The 22853-nt window shown below is 49.4% G+C and overlaps 1 protein-coding gene across 2 annotated transcripts; it reads right to left on the reverse strand.

Annotated features, from left to right (window-relative positions):
- Positions 1-341: 341 nt before the first annotated feature.
- On the reverse strand, positions 342-10903 carry Tbc1d21 (TBC1 domain family member 21). Of its 2 annotated transcripts, none has more exons than XM_021172373.1 (11): positions 10714-10903; positions 7271-7378; positions 7038-7141; positions 4215-4309; positions 3649-3759; positions 3451-3551; positions 3050-3146; positions 2697-2797; positions 1853-1969; positions 1093-1176; positions 342-516 (listed from the first exon to the last, which is right to left on the reverse strand). In XM_021172373.1, the coding sequence occupies exons 1-11, from the start codon at positions 10771-10773 to the stop codon at positions 484-486; spliced, it is 1011 nt and encodes a 336-aa protein (XP_021028032.1). In that variant the 5' UTR covers positions 10774-10903; the 3' UTR covers positions 342-483. The 2 variants fall into 2 exon arrangements, 1 of the variants encoding a protein (XP_021028032.1); XR_002378736.2 differs by having other exon boundaries at positions 353-516; positions 1853-2018.
- Between the last annotated feature and the right edge of the window lie 11950 nt (positions 10904-22853).

Raw genomic sequence — 22853 nt, forward strand, 5'->3', positions numbered from 1 at the left:
GCCAGGGCTTTGGGTTGGCTCTTCCACAGATGGTGGGAAGCCTGGGGCGGGGCGTGCAAGAGAATTTGATGACTATGTTGAGAGCACCAGAGCTCCTTTCCCCTTAGAGCTCGAGTCTCAGCTGTGGTGATCCCTGTATACTCACTCTTGTCTGTGACACATGTCTGGGAGGCTTTCAAAACTGTCCTACTCTGCCCATTTGCTTTCTGGTTGCATCCCTGAAGATCCATGAGTCCTGTCTCAGTGTGTCTTCTCCCTAGCCTCACAGAAGTCACTTACTATACCATCTCAACCACCATGCAGTCCAAGGTCAAAGGAGGCATGTGACCACCACAAACCAACAGTCCAGAGGTGGTTTCTATGGTGCTGTATTGTCTATGTCCTCACCCCAGTACTTATAGGACTTGATATTGACCCCATAGTTGAAGAGTTGCCTTCATCCAGTCCATTGAGGGCAGGTGTCCATTGTGAGTGTCAGTGTCCTTAGAGAAGGAACTCCTTTAATGACTGAGGGACCTGGAGTTGAGGAGAGCCAGGAAGGTGTGATGTAGACAGACACTATCTGATGTTCTCCCTCCACTCTGTCTAGCTGGTGACATTCTCCTGAGTCCCTGGAGGTCCAGGTCTGTACTTGGACCCCTTGGGAAGGACATAGGGAATGTGAGATGAAGGCTGTGAGCCCAGGAATCAGACTGCCTGAGGATATCAACAGTGAGAAGACCATGCAGAGCGGCTTCTATAGGCTGGTGGGAGGGAATTTGGCACAGAGTGGCTCTGAAGCCAAGTGTGACTGCTATAGGCAGGGAAGGCTTCTTGGAAGAGGGATAGAGGAGGAAGAGGAGAAGGAGGAAGAAGAGGATGGGGAGGGGGAGGGGAAGGGGAGGAGAAAGAGGAAGGAGAGGAGGAAGAGGAGAAGGAAGAGGAGGAAGAAGAGGAAGAGGAGAAGGAGGAGGAAGAGGATGGGGGAGGGGAAGGGGAGGGGGAAAAGGAAGAGGAGGAGGAAGATGAGGAAGAGGAGGAGGAGAAAGAGGACAAGGAGGAATAGGAGGAGGAAGATGACAAAGGAGGAGGGCAAACCACTGGTCAGCTTACCTCCTTTTGCATGAGCTCAGCATAAACCACGCAGGCAGCAGAGATCAGCTCATCCGCATCAAGGTCGATAAGGTTGTTGCAGGCCTGGAGGGGGATACATGTGTATGGTGAGTGTATGTGTGTGTGTGTGTGTGTGTGTGTGTGTGTGTGTGTATGTATGTATGTAAGCAAACACCTCTCCTTGTGCCTTTGGGAGCTCAAAGGTAAGAAAGCTACTACTCACAGCAGTTATTGGGGAATACTTGAGGTCTCCACAACCTGCCACAGTGCCTGCAAACTGTATGCTTTGGGGGGTTTGATAAACATAGCCTTCACATGAGTCTAGGAAACCCCGGGGCTTCTGCTGCATGCCTTCAGCGCCTAAGGAAGACTTGGTTTATAAGTGGAGTACTACCTGAGGTGGTTTTCCCCCTGGTACTTCAGCTGGCTTTTGAAGCACATCTAAAAACATACGCCCTTTTGCTACACGGCCAAGGGTTAACGTCAAGGCAGTAGAGTCTAGTGGTTAGACCACTCAAGGCCTCAGTTCCCTCACATGCTTACTTGGATGCTAAACCAGCACAGCCTCTGTCACTGTGCAGGGCCTTTGAGGATTCTACTAAAAACCATCAGCATGGAGCTGCATCCTGCTCTTTCATCATCTCTCCCCTGGAGGCAAAAGCGGCCATCAACCAGAGCATCATGGGCCTGCATCCTTCTGTGAGATGGGTACAGGGATCAGGCTCTAAGCTGGCAGGGGATCTGGCCAGGGCACACTCACCATGAGAATGGCGTCACCGCTCATACACTCCAGCAGTGCCTGCTTGCGCACCATCTGTAGCATGCTGTAGGCCACCAGCACCTGGAAGTTTCTGCAGGGCTTCCCCGTCAGGAGGACCTGTGGGCAGCCAGCAGGCTTCAACTCTGTTGCCTGAGACCAGGATACCCTGGGGGCAACAAGAGTCCACAGACCACATACTCAGAACAGGATATAGAAAAGCCAGAGCTTAGCAATCCAGGGCTTCCCAAAAAATCCGCGGCAGGGGTGCTATATTCAATTTGGACTTGGGGGTTGGCAATCCAGGATGAAAGGGTGAGCCAGGTGGGAGGTGCATTATGGGATAGTCCATGCCAGGCTGGCAGTTGGGCTAGACCCTGTAGCTAGGAACAGCTGTGAGGCAGGACAGCAACAGGTGGTGGGTTTGTTCCTAAGGAGGGTCATCTGCTGCTGGCCCGAGGGACTGTTGTTGGAAGACTTCAGGTGTCCTTGGGGCCTGCCTTGTAGGGAAGCAGGTTCTAAGAGAAGGAAGCCAGCATTCTAGAGAAGGGGAAGGCCAAGGAAGGGCAGTGAAAGATAGCAGAGAGCAGGGGAGGGTGGGAGCAGCTGCAGGTGTCTGTGCTAACTGCCCTATAGAAGGTCGGTGGAGTCTGGCATCACAATTGATGGGCAGATGCTCTAGCGATCTCCAGCAAGGCAGGAGTAGAGTTGATAACCTAATTTAACTCCAAACCACAGAGCATGATCCAAAGCCGGGAAGAAAGGGAGGCTGGAAACCTTGCAGCTTCTCCCTAACACGGGAGGAGGTACAGTCTACCTTAAGCGTCCCCAGCTTCATTTGCCTCACCTCCCAGAGCCTCCAGACATCATCGAAGGTTTTGAAGGCACGCTGGAAGCAAAGGCAGAACCACGGAAAGAGGGACTGCACAGCCCCTGAGCCCTTCCCTTCTGTGGGAAGAGAAGCAGGTGCTTAAGCCACCACATGACAGAGCATGGGAGACATAAGAAACAGGAGAATGTCACCTGCTACTTTCCCAACAAGCCATGGAGTCCATTTGGAGCTTAGGCTTAGCATCACAGACCCAGCCAGGCTCCTCCACGTTGGGCCTCCCCTCCTGAATATGTCTGTCAGGCTAGGCTGGGACCCTTCCACAGCCTACTTGCTGGTGTGAGAAGTAATAGTAACTGTGGACTACTCACTGAGGTGTTCAGCAAATTCAGGGTCCAGTAGAGTGATCAGGCTGTTGAGCATGTCCAGATTCTTGCCTACACCGATGTTGATGACACAGCTGTGCTCCTGTACAAGACGGGACCAGGGATCAGTCCTCCTAGTTCAACTTGAGGGCATCATGGAAGAAAGCCAACCTCTCTCAGTCCTAACTCTGAGAGGCCACATGTCTGGGTCTTCCATGTGTGTGTGTGTGTGTGTGTGTCTGTGTAAGAGTGGGACCCAGAACAGCCCTCCTGAACTCTGAGGCTTCCAGCGCTCACCCACTGGCCTACAGGGTGTTTGGGGGCTGGAGGAAGTGTCTGAGGCTGTCAGTGCCTTGGGCTTGATGGATGGTGGGGAGGAGGAGATTTGAGCCCCGCTTAATCCTCACTGTTTTCTGCAGGAAGAACTGGAAGAGCCAGAAGGTCTCATGGTCGTGCTCCACCATCAGCTGGAAAAGCATCACCATCTCATGGAAGCCTCGCTGGTACTCTGCAGGGAAGGGCTCCGGTGAGGAGGAGCTAGTGGGCCCTGGGCCAGGGTCCAGGAAGGACCAGCAAGTATGGGCTGGGGCTCCATCCCGGCTCACCAGCCTTTGTGTTGCAGACATAACTCAGCAGCAGGGTCTTCTCCAATTTCTTCTTGTCTATAAGCACATTGCCCAGGGGATCTTTATCATACAGCCTCTGGATGTCGTACGCTAGGTTAGAGCAAGGGATGGGGAGTGACAGTCACTCATCTCCAGCATAGAAAGCAAGGACTACTTCATTTCTTCAGTAGAGGACAGGTCCTAAAAACCCTAGTGGGGGGGCTACAAAAGGCATGTCAGCCTCCCCCCCCCAATTCATCATCACACCCTGCTGTTCTGGGCTTCTCCTCGCCCCCAAATGCTCCTCCCATCCAATTCAGATCTGACTTAGTTCAAAGTTGTAGGGGTGGGGAGAAGAAGACAAAGCAACAGAGATAACATGTGGCAGGAGGATTCGTGAGCACTGGCAGGTAGATTGACCCAAGTTTGGCTAGGAAAACTCCAGGCCAAAATCAAGGCAGTTGCTAAGCCCCAGGAGTCACCTATGCCTGGAAAAGACATAAATGGCTCCTGCCCTCTCCCCTGCTCAGCTCTTCCTTCCTCCCTCCCTCCCTCCCTCTGCTCACCAATGTTGTTCCGAGTCTCTGTGAAGTTCCCATGTAAGTTTTCCAGCAGGGGCTGGATTTTCTCATACATCTGGCACAAGGAGTTATAGTTCCTCCTGAGAACAGCATTGGGGTTGAGTAAGTGGCCTTCCCCTTCCAGGAAGGGACAGTTCAGGAGCAGCTGATGCTGAGTTCAAGGGGAATGGGGTAGCCTTGCCCACCTGGTCCCCACCTTTCACCCATCTCAGCCTGAGTGGCCTTGAGCAAGCGTTCCCAACATGCGGCTGGCACGGTGTGGGGACAAGTTAATGTGGGGTGGGCTCAGTGTCCCCGCCCCCCACGTAGCACCTGAACTCTGGAGCCAACACTTAACCAAATATCTGCAGAGCGATGTTGCGCTCCCTTCCCTAAGCCTCAGTTTCCTCATCTGCAGAGTGGGGACAATTCTGACACCCCTCTGAGTTGGAAGGACTCATGTTGAAGACTGAATTTTATTTAGTTAATCCAGTAACTGACTGGTGACCTCTACAAGTCATATCCTTAATGTAACCCCTAGAACCTGTAACGTGGTCTTATTTATAGAAGAGGTCTTTTAGGATCTCAAGATGAGACCATTCTGTGTTTTCTAGGGGACCTATAAGTGACAACTGTCTTTAGTATACACACACACACACACACACACACACAAAGGTTGGAGGGCATGTGTCCACTGAACCAGAGAGTGAATGGATGTAGCCTCAAGCTAAGGAAGCTTCCGTGGGAGGTGTGGAGAAGAACCTTCTGTCTCTCAACGCCTTCCCAGAAGGCCAGAGGAAAAAAATGTCTGTTACTGTCAACCCCCCCATTTGGGTCACTTTGCCTCGGCAATCACGTGGGCTGTTCCTTAGGCCCTCAGTACCTGGTCTGACACACATCCTGTCTGCCCTGAACTATTCTCTGCTGGTCCCTTGTGGAACTGTCTTTTCCACATCCTGGCTGGGAGCTGCCTTGGGGCTGAACACAGCTTCTGCTCCAGACCCTGACACCCAGTCGTAGTCAGGTAGTCTAAGATGAACACCTCCAAGAAGGAAGCAATCCACTGTGGGGTCATTCAGACCCAGCCCACCTTAAGCACTCATACAGAAAGGTGAGTCAAAGACAAGGTGACCAGTGGACTCTGCCCCAGTGTGGGCTCCATAGGGGAGAGAAGAGGCAGGCTCCAGGCTGTCAGCAAGCCCAAGTCCCAGGGTCACAGAAGTGGCTTTGGGTGGCATCCCGACCAACATGAACCATAGCTGTTCTTTCCCTGTGCACGACGACATACATGCCTGTTCCTGTAATGAGGTCATTGTAACTACTCTGTGAACTGTACTGTGACCCCAATTTTGACAGTGCAGGGGGAAACTAAGCCTTAAGCTGAGAAGTTCACTCAAGAATATGATGTTAATGCTAGAATTTGAATTGAATTCTTTCCCAAACAAGACTGCGTGCTACTCACCTATGAAGATCCTCCAGTCAATCAGGGCACACTAGAGGAAGCACCCTGCTTGATCCTGGCCTTGAAGCAAGGATGGAGTTTTTGCATTTATTTATTCAGTGTGTGTGTGTGTGTGTGTGTGTGTACCACATTCTTGTGAAGGTCAGAGGACAGATTGTGAGAGTCTACTCTCTCCACCATCCACTATGGGATTGAACTCTGATTGTCAGGCTTGGTGGCAGGTGCCTTTATCCTCTAAGCAATCCCAGAGACCCAAGGGTGGGGCTTTGGGAAATAGATAATGGGGGGACCAATGTGGAGGGAGGGAGGAAGAGCAAATGAATGAGCCAAGAGCAGAGGGAGTCAAAGAACACCCAGCTCTTGTAGAGAGTTGAGCTGATGGAGTTTCCCTGGGTGTCCATTTTATATCAACTTGACACAACCTAGAGTCACTGTAGCAGAAGGAACCTTGACTGAGAAAATGCCCCCACCAGATTAACCCGTGGGTAAGCCTGTCACTAATTTGCTTGACTAGTGATAGATATGGAGGACCCAGCTCACTGTGGGAGGTGCTGCCTCTGAGTCCGTCCCAGCTGCTATGAAGAAAGCAGATTGAGCAAGGTGTGAGGAGCAAGCCAGTAAGCAGCACCCTCCATGGCCTCTGCATCAGCTCCTGCCTCTGGGTTCCTGCCCTGACTTCCCTCAGTGATGGTCTGCAATGTAGAGCTGTAAGCTATGGAATAAGACCCCTCCTCCACAAGTTGCTTTTGAGTATGGTGTGTCGTCACAACAGTGATAGCCCTAACACTAAGCAGTTAGGCCCCTAACACTAAGCAGTGATAGCCCCTCAGGCAGCTGGTACGGTCAGATGGAAGGTTCTGGGATGAGGGAGCCAGGATTAGGAAAGAGATTGCTGTGTGAAATGTCAGCAGATACACCTGCAGGACTGTTGAGCCTGAGGACAGGAGAAGCCCATACCGGGCACTGGGAACAGATGTTGACAGGGCAGAGAGGTAGAACCTAGACTCGGGAGGCCATTCAGCCATGGGGTTTGGGGGTAGCAGTTGGTGGAGTGAGGATTGGGCCCTTCATGGGTAGGTTGTGTAGGGAAAGGTGGGGTTGGGAGTAAGGTGATAAGGGAAAGTAGGACAAACTTCTGCCTGCCACTTATTTGTTCAATGGAACTGGAGAGGAGGTGCTAGCTTAAACCTGGCTACACCTACTGCGTGTGGGTCCTGTGCAGGAAGCATCAGGGGGTCTTCTAAGAATAGGGAATCCATTTGAAGAAGAGGCCTGAGTCTTTAGGCTGAGAGGGCACCCCACCCCGCACCCCATGCCACCTGAAGCCCCAACAACTCTCCACTGAAAGAGGATCTGGAAAGCTCTACCTCCTGTTGCTGTCCATCATGAGCCGCTCATCCCGCGAACTCTGCCACGAGTAGTAGCCTGTGAGGAACTTCCAGGCTTCTGTCCTCACGAAGGGGTGTAGTCCCTGGGCATGGAGGTCATGAACTCTCAAGACGAATATTCAGAGGGCTTTGCCCAGTGCCCTGCCTGATCCCTGCCCTCTGGGCCACCCCCTAGTGCCAGGGTGTGGCTGAGGGTAGCCCAGGGACCATACCCTTTCCAGGATGTTAATGCAAATGAAGTCTCGTGACTTGGCCAAGTGACCGTTCTCATCGAAGAAGCTGTCCCATTCTGCCTTGTCAATGGGGGGTTTTCTCTTCTCCTGGTAAGAACAACCAGATTAGTCCTCCGCTGGAGTCTGTGGGCTTCCCTTCTAATGCAAGGTGGTTTTCAAGTGCTAGGCTCTGAACTTTGTGAGGGGTCAAAGCTCACAGCCTCTGACTCCGTTCTAGAATGCTCTATCCAGAGGAAATTGCTGAAAATAAGTGGGGAACGAAAATCCAGGAAGGACAGTAATGTTCACCCAAATGAAAAACGTAAGCACTCCAAATCTCTACAATAAGGGAATAATTAAGTCAGCCATGTCTTATATGTACTGTGGGATTCTGTGAGGCATATAAAATCATGTTGACAAGGCATGAACAATAATCTAGAAACATACAAATGTTAACAGGAAAAAAAAAAAGCAGAGTACACAGTTTAAAACCGGACATTCTCCCTACACACCAGTACCACCTCTCCGTGTAGTCTGTGGTCTGACAGTAGCGCTGTCCGTCTACACTCGGGGTCTCTAGTCCAGCTGGATCAGTGTTCACAGTACTACCTCTTGTATACTGTGTCTGTTACATAGTATAAGAACTGTAATACATAAGCTCATATGCATTTTTTACAAAAGACTGAAGGTTGGGCACAGTGGCACATGCCTGTAATCCCACCCAGCGCTTGGGAGACAGGTGAATCTCTCAGATTAAGGACTCCATGGCCTACATAGGAAGTTCCAAGTCGTATGAAGCTACATAGTGAGACCCTACCTCAAGAACAACAGCAACTAAATAAATAATAGTAAAAATATCGAAGAAAATGCTCTCTATTGAGAACAATAGTGGGACTTGAGAGATGGCTCATCAGTTAAGAGCACCGGCTGCTGTCCCAGAGGACCCAGGTTCAATTCCTAGCACCCAGATGGCAGCTCACAACCAGATGTAACTCCAGTTCCAGGGCACCTGATGCCCTTTTCTGGCCTCCTTGGCACCAAACACATGTGTGGTGCACAGATGTCCATGCAGCCAGGACACCCATATGCATAAAATTTAAAGAAAAAAAATTAGCCATTGAGGTTAGGGATGTAGCTCAGTTGATCGAGTGCTCACTTAGCACACTGGATGCTCCAGGTTTGATCCCCAGAACCACATGCCTGGTTCGATTCCACACACCTGTGGAGGCAGGAGGACCAGAAGTTCAAGGTTACTCTCAGCTATGCAGTGAGCTTGAGGCCAACCTGGGATGCATCAGACCCAGTCTCAAAAGCAAACCAAAAAGCTACCGGGACTCTCTTGAAAGTTAAGGAGTATAAACATTTCTTTTTCCTTTTTTAATCGTATTTTATGTTTTACTTTGACTGTGCTGCTTTGATAATAGAAAGATTAAGATAAACACCAAGTAAACAATTCATGTGCTCTATTTTATCTTCCTTGAAAATATAAAGCAGCCGGTCACAGGAATATTCATGTGAGGAGATGCATTCATGCCTGGCCCGTGTGTGGTAGGCACCCTTGTGTGCCACACACTTGCGTGTGAGTGGTAAGGGATGGTGTCTGAAAAGCATTTACAAAGTAGCAACTAATGGTGCAAAAGGTCCCTCTCCCCAGGCTGAAGAGAAGAGGATCTTGAAGTGCCACATTGCAGAGAGACCTGAGCTGCTGGACAGAATCCATCTGCTGGCCAGAGCTGCCCCCATCTCTCTCTCAATACCTGAATGTGTAGACACGGGACTCTAAATGAAATATGTATTCAAATCACTGGAGGGTCTTCTGGTTCAGAAAGTTTGGGGAAAACAGCCTACAGAGACGAGTTCCTAACAGTTTCCTGGATGGCTGAGGCTGTGGCGCACAGACAAGTGAGGAGCCAGGTGTCAGGAAGTAGGGAAACATTTGACTTTAAAAGCCACAGTGAGCCATTGACTACAGGCAGGCCAGTTTCCCTATCTGTAGGTCAGGTGGGCTAAGAGCTCCCTTTGTTTGTCAGTGGTGTGTGTGTGTGTGTGATGTGCATGTGTGCACATATTATGAGTACACATGAAGGCCTGAGATTGATGTTGGGAATCACCTTTGATTGCCTGCTTGACCTTACTCAATGAGGCAAGGTCTCTCAATCAAACTTAGAGCTCATTGATATGGCTAAGTTCCCCTAGTCAGTTCGCCCCTGGCAACCCCTTATCTCTGCCTTCTGAGACTGGGATTATAGAGGAGTGACCATACCCACCCAACATTTCACGTGGGTTCTGGGATTCAAACTCCGTCCTCATGTTTACAAGAAAAGAACTTCAGTGCTGAGCCATCTCCCTAGACTGAACATCCCGCTTTAAAAATTCACACACGCTTAATCTGCTGGATCAACACTGAACGGGGCGCTAGGAGTTACAGGTAACTTTGACAACGGACTGCCTGCCTTTGAGAAGAAATAAGGTCTCCTTGATGCTGGCAATCAGCTCCACGTTTGGACGTTCACGAATCGCTGAGGAGGACTGGTCAGCCCACTGCCTGAGTCTGGAGAGCAGATGACTGGATTTGAAGTCTCCAAGATCTATTTCTCACTCATCTAATGATAATAGCCTGATCACATCCCATCTCAAAGGGCTGGGATGAGAAGGCGTGACTTTAAACAAAGCATTTACAATGCCATCTGTACACATCGACTGCTGTGTGGCAGCTAATTCATTATTATTACTATTAGCCTTCTCTAAATTTGGAGAATGGGAGAAATATAGAAAAAATTCAAAGCTCGGTGATCATCTGCAATAAACGTGTAACGTTTTAAACCCCAAGTGCTCGTTTTGCATTTTTATGTATCGCCCTATTAATCACATGACAAATGGGTCTTGAGATTTGTTAAGGTCATTGTAATTAGTTATGATTTTGAAAAATAGTGCGTGGAAAATTTTCATGACTCAGGTGGACCGGAATAGTTTATTAACTGGGCTTGGGACCTAGTAACAGAAGCACTACTGCCACCTGGTGGCAACATACCAGAATTGTTGGCAAAAGCGCCAAAAAAAAGACTTAGTGGGAGGCTGCAACTCTAAAACTCAATAAATTTAGAATGACACCGTTGGGGAGGAAGCCATACTGAGTTCTAAGTTCCCCGCCCTCCAATAAGGTAAAAAGGGATGTAGATGTCTAACCTGTGGCTGCCGTTGAAGGTAAGTGGCCCTTGCTCCCTGTTCCATGGCCAGCCTTCCCATTCAGCAGGGACAAAGAGTCCCGCTATAAACCGGAGGATGGGAGGCAGGCACTTGGAACTGATGAAGAACATGTCAAGGTGTGGTGGCATATGCTTATAATCTCAGCACTCAGAAAGCTGAGGCAAAAGGATCACAAGTTCAAGGCCAGCCTGGGCAGCACAGAGACACCTTCTCTCAAATCAAATCAAAGAACATACCAGAATGAAGGTGGCTGATCGCCTGGCAGAGAGGCTGTTTTCTGGAGAAAGGGTAGTCATGCTCCTTTCTTGCTGCCTTGGGAGTGGCCTGTGTCCAGCTCTTCCCTAGTGATCAGGGAACCAGAGAAAGGGGACTTCCTTTTAAGAGATGAACTGGGCCTCTCTTGACTCCCTACATTTGAACAAATCCAGCTAGATGTGTGTCACAAGGCCCTGGAACTGCCATCACAATGACCTTGGAACACACACAGAAGCCAAGGGAGTAAATCCACAGACCACCCCCTCTCCAGAGTACAGTGTACACAGCTTATGTGTCAGAGGTTGAGTCAATGGATCCAGTGGGCTGGCTAGCTGGGGCGGACTTCCTGGAGGAGGTGAGCTACAACTTCCTATTTCTGGCTGTTGTTTTACCAGGCCAGTACCAGAGCTCATAATAACTACAGTCAAAGCCTCAGGTTTAGAGAGGACTTTCCAAAACACCAAATCAGTATATCTGACCTGGAGACCAAGAGTAGGTTTATGTAAGACTACATAGGAGGCCACGATTTAGCATTTGAATAGTGGTTCCTGGTGTGTGTGTGTGTGTGTGTGTGTGTGTGTGTGTGATTCTCTACCTTATTTTTTGAAACAGGGTTTCTCACTCAACCTGGCTAGACTGGTTGGTCAAGGACCCACCTGTTTCTGTCTCCAGCACTGGGGCTACAGATGCATACATTTGTATGCATGGCTTTTTACAGGGTGACTGGAGATCCACACTCAGGTAGTCATGTTTGCATGGCAAACACTTTGTCCACTGAGCCAACTCCCCAACCCTCTGCTTTAGTTACCTGTATACCCAGAGCACGGTCTTGGGCAAACTAAGACAGTTGATTTGAGCACCAACTGGATGAATAATTTAATGAAATAACTGAAGCTGCAGGGTGTAGGGGAGCACGCCTTTAATGCCAGGACTCAGGGGGCAGAGGCAGGCAGATCTCTGTGAGTTCAAGGCCAGCCTGGTTTATAGAGTGAGTTCTACAACAGCTAAGGCTAAATAGTGAGACCCTGTCTTGAAGAAAACAGACAAGTAGAGTAACTGCCACCCTCTCCACCCCTTTCTGTACCTTGTACATGTCTCTCTCCTTCCTACCCTGATTTCCATTACACCAGGGTCAATGTCAGATTATTTTGTGCTCAGTCTTCTAGTGCCCTGCCCCCAGCTTCCTGGTGCCTGGTAGGTGTTGCTGTTAAACAGACCTGAGAAGGCGGCGACTCTTGGCTCTAGAATCACGGTCTCTACCTCCAGCCTTACGTGCCTTTCCACTCAGGTCTGTCCTGGCTGGAAAGCATCTTTAGTCATTACACAAACCAAACAGCAGTCAGGAGCTCCAAGGTGGAACTTGGAGTCTGACCTCAAATCTGAAATCTACCAATCCCCCGGATTCCCCAGCCATGAAATCAGAACACAGCCAATCTCTACCTTCATAACTTTATTAACCGAGCTGTCCATATGGAAGTCTTGCGTAGACACAATTCCCTGTCTCATTGTCTGATAGTGTTCTGCTGGCTGGAGGCACTACAGGAAATCTCTGACAGCCCGGTAGCACCTGTCTTTTGTCTCCCTCTGTTTCCCCATCCAAATGCAGGAAGATACTGAGAGCCTTTGCGCCTTGGCCTGCTGTCCCAGTCTTGGCAGAGCTGGAGGGGTGGGCAGCACCCATAGGCACTGAGTGGAATAGGAATCCACTCCACACACCTCAGAGCAGCTTCATTTGGAGGTCTGTGAGGTTTCCAAGTCAAACGTGGGAAGCAGGAGACACCACGTGGGTGTTCCTCACGGTGGATGACAGGGGCTGAGGACGGATGCCTCTGTTCCTCCACATTAGCAATGCACCTTGTGGAGAATTAACTGCAAGCTTCCTGAATAGAGGAGGATTGGCCAGAGAGGAGTGGGAACAATCTGATTGCTGAATGCAACTTGGTTTCTAAACCGAGTGTGGTGGACGTAGATCATCTGCTGAACTTCCTTTAACCTTCAGCTCCCTGGGTGCAAATGCTAGGTCATAACTCTGCTCCAAATTAGCCAGCCCCGGCTACTCGTGTTACTGCAGCCTCATAGAAACGATACAGAGGCTTAATATTCAAACAATTCAAGGAACTCCACAGAGCACGAAGGGCCTGAGTCTGACCCACATATTTTCAGATACTCTTTAAGAAATGGATTTATTTGTGTGTATGAGTGTATGTTCATGCGTGCGTGCGTGCGTGCGTGTGTGCACAGTTGTGTACTGTACTGGCTGGTTTTGTGTGTCAACTTGACACAGGCTGGAGTTATCACAGAGAAAGGAGGAAATGCCTCCATGAGACCCAGCTGTGAGGCATTTTCTCAGTTGGTGATCAAGGGGGGAGGGCCCATTGTGGGTGGTGCCATCCCTGGGCTGGTGGTCCTGGGTTCTATATGAAAGCAAGCTGAGCAAGACAGCGGAAGCAAGCCAGTAAGCAGCATCCCTCCATGACCTCTGTATCAGCTCCTGCTTGGGTTCCAGTCCTGACTGCCTTGGGTAATGAGCAGCAATGTGGAAAGTGTAAGCTGAGTAACCCCTTTCCTCCCCAGCTTGCTTCTTGGTCGTGATGTTTGTGCAGGAATGGAGACCCTGACTAAGACATGTGCGTGTGCTCAGAGTCCAGGAAGAGGCATCGGATGTCCTCCTCGAAGGATGCTTCTCTTCTTAAACCCGGGGCCCCCTCTTTCCCCACTCGCCTAAAAGCCAGCAAGCCCCAACTACTCTGTCTCCTCCTCTTCTACTTCAGAGCTGGGGTTACGGGTTTGTGCCAGACGCCCACTTTGTTACATAGGAGCTGGCATCCAAATTCCTGTCTTCATGATTGTGCAGTAAACACTCAACCCTGAGCCATTTCTCCAGTCTCATTTGCAGATTCTTACCAGCACTTGATGTCTCCTGGGTCTCCTGGAGCTAAAGAGTCCCTGCTTCCACTTGTGTATATAATTGCCAAAGAGTTTGGACGCCAGCTTATTACTTTCCCTTTATGCATCTCTCTCTCTCTCTGTCTCTCTCTCTCTGTCTGTCTGTCTGTCTGTCTCTCTCTGTTTCTCTCTCCAGATTTCTGCTTTAAGTATCTATGCAGAGATGCTTCAGGGCATGAGAGCCGTAGGTTCTGGACTGGCATGCTTGGGATTAGCATTACAGAAGGCCACCTGGGCCATCTTTGCCCTTAGGAATCTGGCTGTTAGCTGATGGGTTGCTTTGGTGAGGAGGGAGGGGGCCTTCCAGGGATCAGAGGACTCTTACCTCCAGACATTTCAGACTTTTACCTTGTTATTTTGGTTTTGGTTTAAAATAGTATGTCATTGACCTGGAATTTACTAAGTAGGCTAGGCTCACTGGCCAGCAAGCCTAGGGTCCTGCCCATCTCTTGCGTCCCTAGCACAGGAATGTTGGTGTATGTCACCATATCCAGACTTTACCTGAGCCTGCAGAGGAGTGACTGAGTGCAGATAAGAAAGTTCTTGGGTTGTGGTGCCAGGCAGACTTGTGTCTAAATCCAGATGGGGACAAGTGACCAGTACATGTAGCCTTTGACTCTTGCTCAGCCTTAGGAAAGTGGCTTGGGGCTAAAACCCTTTTCTCCCAAGAGAAAAGGTTACACTAAGCTTGTGTGGGGCACATCACTTTCCTGCAACCACCTTTTCCCGTTCCAGGCTCCAAGAGCACTCCTTTGTTCTGCTTAAGCTTGTGCGTCATATGGCTCCTGGCCAGCCTCCCCGCTAGATCTCTACCAGGTGGAAAGAGAGCAAGGGCCTTTACCTATGGCACAGAAGGCCATGTGAAGGTCATCATCCCGTGTTGGTGGCAGACTGAGACCTCTAGTTATAGGGGGGCAGACACCCACTATTGAAGTTGCTCTTATTCCCTCTCATCTGTGTGACTAAAGCGTGATTCCATCTGGTGTTGGGTGACTTGTGTGTTTCTTGGCGACACCTGCCAGCCGTGGAGTGGGTTGATACCCTGAGCCTGCTGCTCCTGGCAGCAGGCTTTGTTGTACCATTTACCATCTTCCACACAATGAGACTCCTCCCGGGAGGCGGAACAGAAGTCATCCGTCTGACACCATCTCTTCTTACCCTGTATGAATCTCTCCCCGGCACCCTGGGGGGGGGGAGGGGTGGTAATGCCTGTTGGGCTTGAAGGATAAATGAGGGAGTATCTGTAAAGAGTCCAGCAGGGCTGGCAAGCACAGTGGCACCAGCACCCAGTTCTCACTTCACCCCCAGCTTCACCATTGCTATTCACTATGCCCAGGGATTGTTCATAAAAATCACCGTGATGAAGACAGTCAAGATGCCGCCTGATTCCTTGAGGCTTGTAATAACATCTGTGCCCATGTTCAAAGACGCTGTGAACCTGTCAGTTTCTGCTCCTCTGCATATTGGAACCTAAACACACACACACACACACACACACACACACATGAAAGCACAAAGCAGCAAGACCAATGTGAGAAACCGAGTTGACTTGCGTTCCCTTCGTGCCAATACCACGTGGCACAATTCTGAAATGTCATTCACTGCATCTCTGTTACTAGTACCAGCCCCCTCAGAGTATACCTCCCAGGACCCCTGGGATCTGGGACAGTCAGGGCTCTTCATAGAAATCATGCACACTGGAGATGCTTTGCTGTACCTTTCTCTTCGCCCCTCCTTGTAGGGAGCTAGGATAAGTTTAGATTTTTGGGTGTCAGGGTTTCTGCCCTCACTCCCACAGAGCGGGGTATTTCTGACAATGCTGGAGATGGCTGCGTGTCATGTGTCACCTGTGATAGGAACAGGGCGCGGGTGGAGCTGGAGGCAGCAGTGTTCCTCTGAGCACTGAGATGGTTGGGGGTCTCCCTGAACCAGAGCAACCCACCCACACTATGAGTCTCCTGTACTTCTTGGGGTGCCTAGGAGTTATTTGTTGTCTTTGGGGTCACCTCCCAGTTCTTGGGGAACCCACCTTCCAGCTTACTGGCTACAACACTAAAAATGACCCACAGGAACCATTAACCAAGTAATGTCAAGCTGGGGTGACAGTTCCTTGAATCCTGTGCTGTCCCCGAGGACTTTGCTCCCAGCAGCCCCGTGGGGAGGGCTGTTCTGGAAGCTGCACGCGGTCATGACAGGGCGGGTGGGGGGTGGAGGGCTGGGGAAACGCTGCAGCCCAGATTGTGCGGAGAATGGAAAGAGTGAAATGGAGAGGAAAAGGGACAAGACATTCCTGAGCACACCAGGGACAGCTAATGGAGGGAAATAACGTGGCTAATTACGTCTCTGAAGGCTATCCATTCCAAAATAAATTTTTAATGAAAAAATAATGCATGTTCCCTGCAACTTAAATCTGGTGGCGAAGGGAATGAGCTGAGCCTCTCAGTGCAGCCAAGAGCAGTGATGTGTATCTCGGAGCAACAGTGCCTTCCTCGCAGGTCATTTCCCTGATGTCCTCAGCCCCAGCAGGCATGTGAGGCAGGGTTCCACGGAAGCCAAAGGAATGGAGCAAGGCAAACTCACATCCAATCCAGGAGCGACTCCCTCACACCAAGCATGCTCAGCTGTGTCTGCTCTTCTTGTGCCGAGCTTCCTCCAGGAAGGGACCCTTCCAGCTTCCTCCTCCATCCTCTCTGCCAGGGAGGGCTGGATCTTAAATACAGGGGTATAGAGGTGAACTCTTTTTTTGAGATGAAAGCTATTATCTTTGTTTGTTTAGTAAGTGAGGCTGGGAGAAAATGAGTCCTTTCCCTTCTCTGAGACAATCTGTAGACCTGAACATAGAGAGAGAAGCTGGAGGGTCAGAGTCTGACACAACTGGACTCACGTTCTAGTCTTAGAGTGGATTCGTCATACAGTCCAGGGCAAGTCACCATTGTCTGTGGAATGGGGCCCTTGCTAGATTTTCTGTGTGGTCTAAGTCATCTCCATAAAGCCTTCAGCTTACAGCACTCAGCCCACAGCAGTGTCTTAGCACATTGCAAGCATGCAGCAAGCAGTGGCTCTTTGGGGATAGTGTGTTCTAGAAAACATTGAAGCAAATCTTGAACCCCTTCATGAAACTTGTGAGACTTACAGCCTGTCTGTGGTTATCTGAGGTGGACAGCAAGGACCATTGGGTCAGCTGGGGAGTCACTGAGGCTGCTGCTGGCCCTTGACCTCAGAATCAGAAAGACTCTATGATCAAGGGGTCAGTCTTTGTTACAGTGCGTGGGAGGTCAAAGGGTAGAGGCAGCAGGAAGCCCTGGAAAAAGAGGCTGATGTGCTCTGGGGCTCAGGGGAACCCAAAACACATGGGCCTCAGACATTCTAGCATTTTGTGACACTCCTCAAATTTAGGAGTCTGTGAGCACCCCTAAAAGTCAGGATGCCGTGCTTCCAGTTCACTCCTCAACATATTCAGAGCCACGGACACAAAATATGTGCCCAGATCTGCACACTACACATTGCAACATGCCTGCATTTCCACTTCCCTAGACAGTTCCCTCTGGGGAGAGCCTACACTCTGCAGTATCCTGCATATGTGCTCACAACCTGCACACGTGTGCACACACACAGACATAGACACAGACACACACACAGACATAGACACAGACACACACACAGACACAGACATACAGACACACACACACAGTCATACAGACACACACACACACACACATACAGACACACACACACACACACAGACATACAGACACACACAGACACAGACACACACACACACAGACACAGTCATACACACACACACACAGATACAGCCATACAGACACACACACACAGACACACAGTAACTCACAGGTCCCCCAATGAGCTCCCTTTACAAGGAAAGCACATCTGGGCTTTGGTGGTCATGGTGGCAATTCCCAAGAGAAGCCATCTCTAGTGAAATTCTAAGGGGCCAAGGAGGGAGTGGGCAGGAGAAAGGCTTACGAGGGACACAGCAAAGGGACCCCAGGACGACTGTGTTGGGGTTGGAAGAGATCAAGGAGGACGCTGAAGCTCAGCAATGGCACTTTGGGGACCTGAGGACAAAGAAGTTTGCAGAGCTGAGCTGGCTCCCTCCAGGCATCCTGCAGATGCCGAGACACAGGAGATATTTCTTCCCTGCTTCCAGCTCCATGCTTTCCCATTTCTGGAAATCGTCCATTCTTCATGCCTGGCCCACTCCGGGAGAGAACTCATGTGACTTAAGGAGACCTAGTGAGCTTCAGTACAAGCTACAAGGTCCTGACTTTCCAGCCAGGAACTCAGCAGCTTCCAGGATCTGGGGTTCTAATTCACACCAGTCCTGTCTTCCAGAAGCTCATCTCAAGCCACGCTTTGGTCAGTGATGGATGCTGAGATCACCCATGGCCTACTCATAGCAATTGTGCTGCTGGGATTCTCAGCCATTCTTGAGGTCTGTCTCTGAGAGGCAACAGAGAAGTAGGGGACCTGACTTTATCTGAGTTTGAAATGTTTCCACTTTGCATCTTGGAGAGTGACCCCCCCCCCACTGTCCACAGGAGGACATTTGTCCTGTCCCTACTGGTGCCTCATATCCCCCCACCTACCCGTCCCTTCTCCATTCCTCCCTCCTCCCTCCCCAGGATGCAGTGATCCTGTAAACCTCTCTGGTCCACAGTCCCTGAACCAGCTAGAGGCAGTGCTGATGGAAAATGTTCCTGCCGTTCCCCAGAGGACAGAGCCTTCAGGCTCGGGGTGCAGCTTAGCCTGCAGAGCAGCCCTCTGTGCGCTCGTGAGATTATGCAGGAAAATGTTCGGTGGAGACGAAGAGGAGCCAGCCACGCCAAGATTACAGGGGCAATTACTTTGCAGAAGCATTCGAGAAAGACAGTTCTACAGCCTGAATTTACCTGCCCTGTCCACAGGCCGGTCTGCACTACGGAGTTTTAAACTGTGCCCTGAAAGCATTCAGGGCAACTGTACTTACTGGAGAAAAGAAGCTCCAGAGAAGGGCAGTAACTTGCTCAAGGTCACACAGCATATCAAAGGCAGACCTGTAACTAGAATCCAGTCTCCTGCCTCCTGGCCCAGCAACTTTAGATCTCAGCAAAAGGTGATGTTTGAAAGCAGACTTTGAAGAGAAAAGAGGGAGTGCCTGGGCAAGGAGGGAGGGGGAGAGGGGCTGAAAAGAGAGTCTCTGAGGGCCTGCTTTCTTGGCACTTAGCATTCATTACCTTCTCCTCCTTGTGTCTGACACTGATCCAAGAGGAGGTCAGAAAGTGACAGATAACACATATGGCCCTGGCCCCAGGGGTGGCAGGGAGGCAGGGCAGGGCAGGGCAGGACAGTGCAGGGCAGTGCAGGGCAGGCCCAGGCTGGGTTCTGCCTGCTCCCACTCTGGGTTTCTTGGTTTGCAGCAGCACATGACACACTGTACTGTGCAGAGGCTGAGATAAGAGGGAGGATTGATCTTCCTGCTGCTTCAAAGAGAACCGAAGCTAGCCTGGTCCTTGCTATGGATCAAAGTTCTGCAGAGATGTCTGTGTGTACCCAGCCCCCACCCGGAGCTCTATGGGCAAAAGCCCTGCTCCTATTATGCCCCAGACCTTCCTCCAGCCTATTTCAAGCTGGACAACCCCTACCTTCCAACCAGGGACCCAGGGACCCAGGGGCCCAGGGGCCCAGGAGCCCAGGAACCCAGGAACCCAGGAACCCAGGAGTCCAGGAGCTCAGGAGCCCAGGAGCCAGGGTTCCAGTTCCCATCAGCATGTCTCCTGGGTCATGTCTTCCTAGTTAGTGAATGTCTAGAGAAGTGAGGCAGAGAGAAGTTAAGTGACTTGTCTACAGGCACATGCTAGTTATCTCTAGGAAAAACCCCATCCTCTCTCTCTCTCTCTCTCTCTCTCTCTCTCTCTCTCTCTCTCTCTCTCTCTCTTGCTCTGTATGTGTGTGTATGTCAGGGAAAGCCAGAAGACCTCATTCTTGTGTGCATGTGTTTGTATGTGTATGTGTTTGTGTGTGTGTGTGTGTGCACATGTCAAAGTCAGAAGACCTCATTCTTGTGTGCACGTGTTTGTATGTGTGTGTGCATGTCGGTGGAAGCCAGAAGACTTTTTGGGTGTTGTTACTGAAGATCCATCCACCTTATGATATTTGAAACAAAATCCCTTTCTGGTCTTGAGCTTGCCAAATGAATGAGGCTGAAGTGTCCAGCAAGCCCTAAGACGCACCGGGGCTGAGATAACAGAGTACCACTCTCAGATTATCCTGAGTGCACTCTGGAGCTGGAACTCTGATCCTCGTGCTTACAAGGCAAGCACTTGATCAACTGAGCCATCTCTCCAGCTCTAGAAAGACCCTAGCTTTTCTGGATTTGTTCTTAGAAAACCCATCTGGTAGTGGAGACATGTTCCTTTCTCAGAGGCTGTGGGATCAACAAGCATGTGTACATACACCCACCACCAACACCACCAAAACCTACGGAATTAACCTGTGGAAAAGAAGGATGGGGCTGTTTCTAGGATGATTTCTTTTAGAAATTCTCATTGTAAAAGGAACCTCCTTCCTTTTTTTTTTTTTTTTTAATAGAGTCTCATTTTGTAGCACTCACTGGCCTGGACCTCTCTTTGTAGAGCAGACTTGCCTTGAAAACTTAGAGATTCATCTGCCTCTGCCTCCTGAGTGTTGGGATTAAAGGTGAGCACCACCAAGGCCAGCTTAAGATTTATTTTTGGTTATGTGTATGAGCATGTGTCTGTGTGGTGCAATCCAGGCACGTGAGTCCACAGAGGCCGAAGGCATTCGATCCTCCTGGAAAGAGGTTGTGAGCCACACGCCTTGGGTGCTAGGAACATGGGTCTCTTTGCAAGAGCATTACATGCTCTTAGCCACTGAGGCACCTTGCCAGCCTCCCAAATTCTTACCTTGTGAGAAACCTTATTTCTCCATTTTGAATTGCCTCCTTTGTCCTGTCTTTTCCAGACATTGCCCCCTCAAATCACACCAGACTCACCTCTTTGCAAATAGCGTTCTGCCTGGTGTGGAAAAAAATATTCTTCAAAGCAGTGCAAATCTCAAAGTCCTTATATCAATCACAAGCTCCTTGCCTAGGGATGGACTATTTGAATGCTACTGGCTTGACCTTGTTCAGGCAACCCCAGTTGCCAAGTTCATGAGTGTGTAGGTCCTGTAATGGTCCTGTCGTGACTGGAAGACAACCTGCAAGAGTTGGTTTTCTCCTGTGCCTGTGTGTGTCCCAGGGGTGGAAACCCTGAAAAGCCTGTGACCTTGTGGCCAAGCACGGGTCCCTGGGTCAAACCTTGGAGTGCCTCAGGCTCCTTAAGCTCACGGGTTTGGATTCCATGGCGGTAGTGTCTTGTTCCACATGCCTACGCTGTAGTCCTTTGCTGGCTGCATAGACAAAGGCTGCCCCATGAGATGCTATCTCCCAGTGACACGAGAGCCATCTTGGTTTCTGTGAGCACAGTGTTGAGTTCACATGGTGACAGCCACTTAACATCGTGTTTCTATGACTATGTTCCTGTGCACACTGTTTTGGGGGACTTTTCAAAACATAGTGCCCTACTTTCTTGCAATTTTGTTTTGCATAGTTTCAGCTACGTTTTATTAATCGTGATTTTTGAAAACACCAAACAAATTCATCAAGAAACAATGTGTGCATTTGAAATCACACAGCATTCTTAGTAGCACCACGAATCCTTTCCATGTCCTGGAAAGACCATCCCCTCAGGACAGGACTGTCCGTTTTTTCAGGCGTGGCAAATAGGATGTGTTGAAAGAGACGAGACCAAGTGCACAGGATGTTTTACCACATCTTATTGTAACATTTGTCAAATTGTTCTGTTTTATCGGTAGCTGCTATTGTTAACCTCTTTCCACATCTAATTTACAAAAGTCAACTGTGTAAGGTTGGTGGCATGGATGAGTGCGTAAAGACCCTTGTCACAGAGCCTGACAACAACAACCATTCCACCCCTAGGACACACACAGGCACAGGAGAGAATCAACTCTTGCAGGTTGTCTTCCAGTCACGACAGGACCATTACAGGACCTACACACTCATGAACTTGGCAACTGGGGTTGCCTGAACAAGGTCAAGCCAGTAGCATTCAAATAGTCCATCCCTAGGCAAGGAGCTTGTGATTGATGTAAGGAGAGTCAGTTTTCTTTAAGGATGTGGCCCCTGTAGGTGAACCAGGCTCTACAGTATGTTCCCATATCCATGAGTATATGGACTTCAAATTGGTTGGTCATTAAAAAGAGGAGGGAGGCAAGACATTATCCGAGAGTAGGGATAGTGGGGGTGGATCTGGGAGAAGTTGGGGAGAGGAATGGAGATGAATATGATCAAAATATGTTGTATGCATGTATAAAATTCTCAAAGATTCAATAAAAATAATGTATTTTTAAAAATCATTGTATGGAAAGCTTAGTATAGCCACAGTTCCAGCACCCACTAGAAACATATCCTCATAGACAGGAGAGGGTGATCATAACTCTCTGGGACTTGTTTTTTGTTTGTTTCCATTCTAGACAGAGAGCATGGTTATGTTCACCGTTAACTTGATTTTAAGTTAAGGTTTGTGTTATGCCTCAGAATTCCTTCCATATTGGAGAATTTTCACATTCTGCACATTCTGCTTGTCAGATCCAAACATCAATCCCACTGCGCTTTGACAGTGTGTTCACGTCTTCTGTGTCCCCACCGATTCCCCTCAACTTCTCTATCCACTTTTGAGCTATGATGGCTGAACGCCTCCCAGTTCTGGGAGATTGCTCTGTTTTCCACTTCCTCCTTCAGTTCCTGCATGCTTTGAAGTTCTATTATTAGACAAGCCTCCTCTAGGACCGTGTGTCTTCTACATAAAGTGATTCCTTTATCCTTGTGTAAAATCCCTCGCACGAATCTTCCTATGATATCTATTGTCTGATATTAAAATAGCCATTCTAGTATTTTAAAAATTTGTAACAATTTACAATATATTTTTTGTTCTTATAGGTTTTTTGTTTTTTTTTTTTTTTTTTTTTGGTGGGTTGGGGTCTCTGTCATCCACTGGCATATTTTCATGCTACTAGGGTGTTCTCATTGTGACTGCAGCCTGTCCTTGGACACTTCTTTTTTTCATATAAAACTATTTTTTTATTCGACCTT

The sequence above is a fragment of the Mus caroli genome, chromosome 9 (assembly GCF_900094665.2).
Source record: "Mus caroli chromosome 9, CAROLI_EIJ_v1.1, whole genome shotgun sequence".
In the NCBI taxonomy this organism is placed as follows: domain Eukaryota; kingdom Metazoa; phylum Chordata; class Mammalia; order Rodentia; family Muridae; genus Mus; species Mus caroli.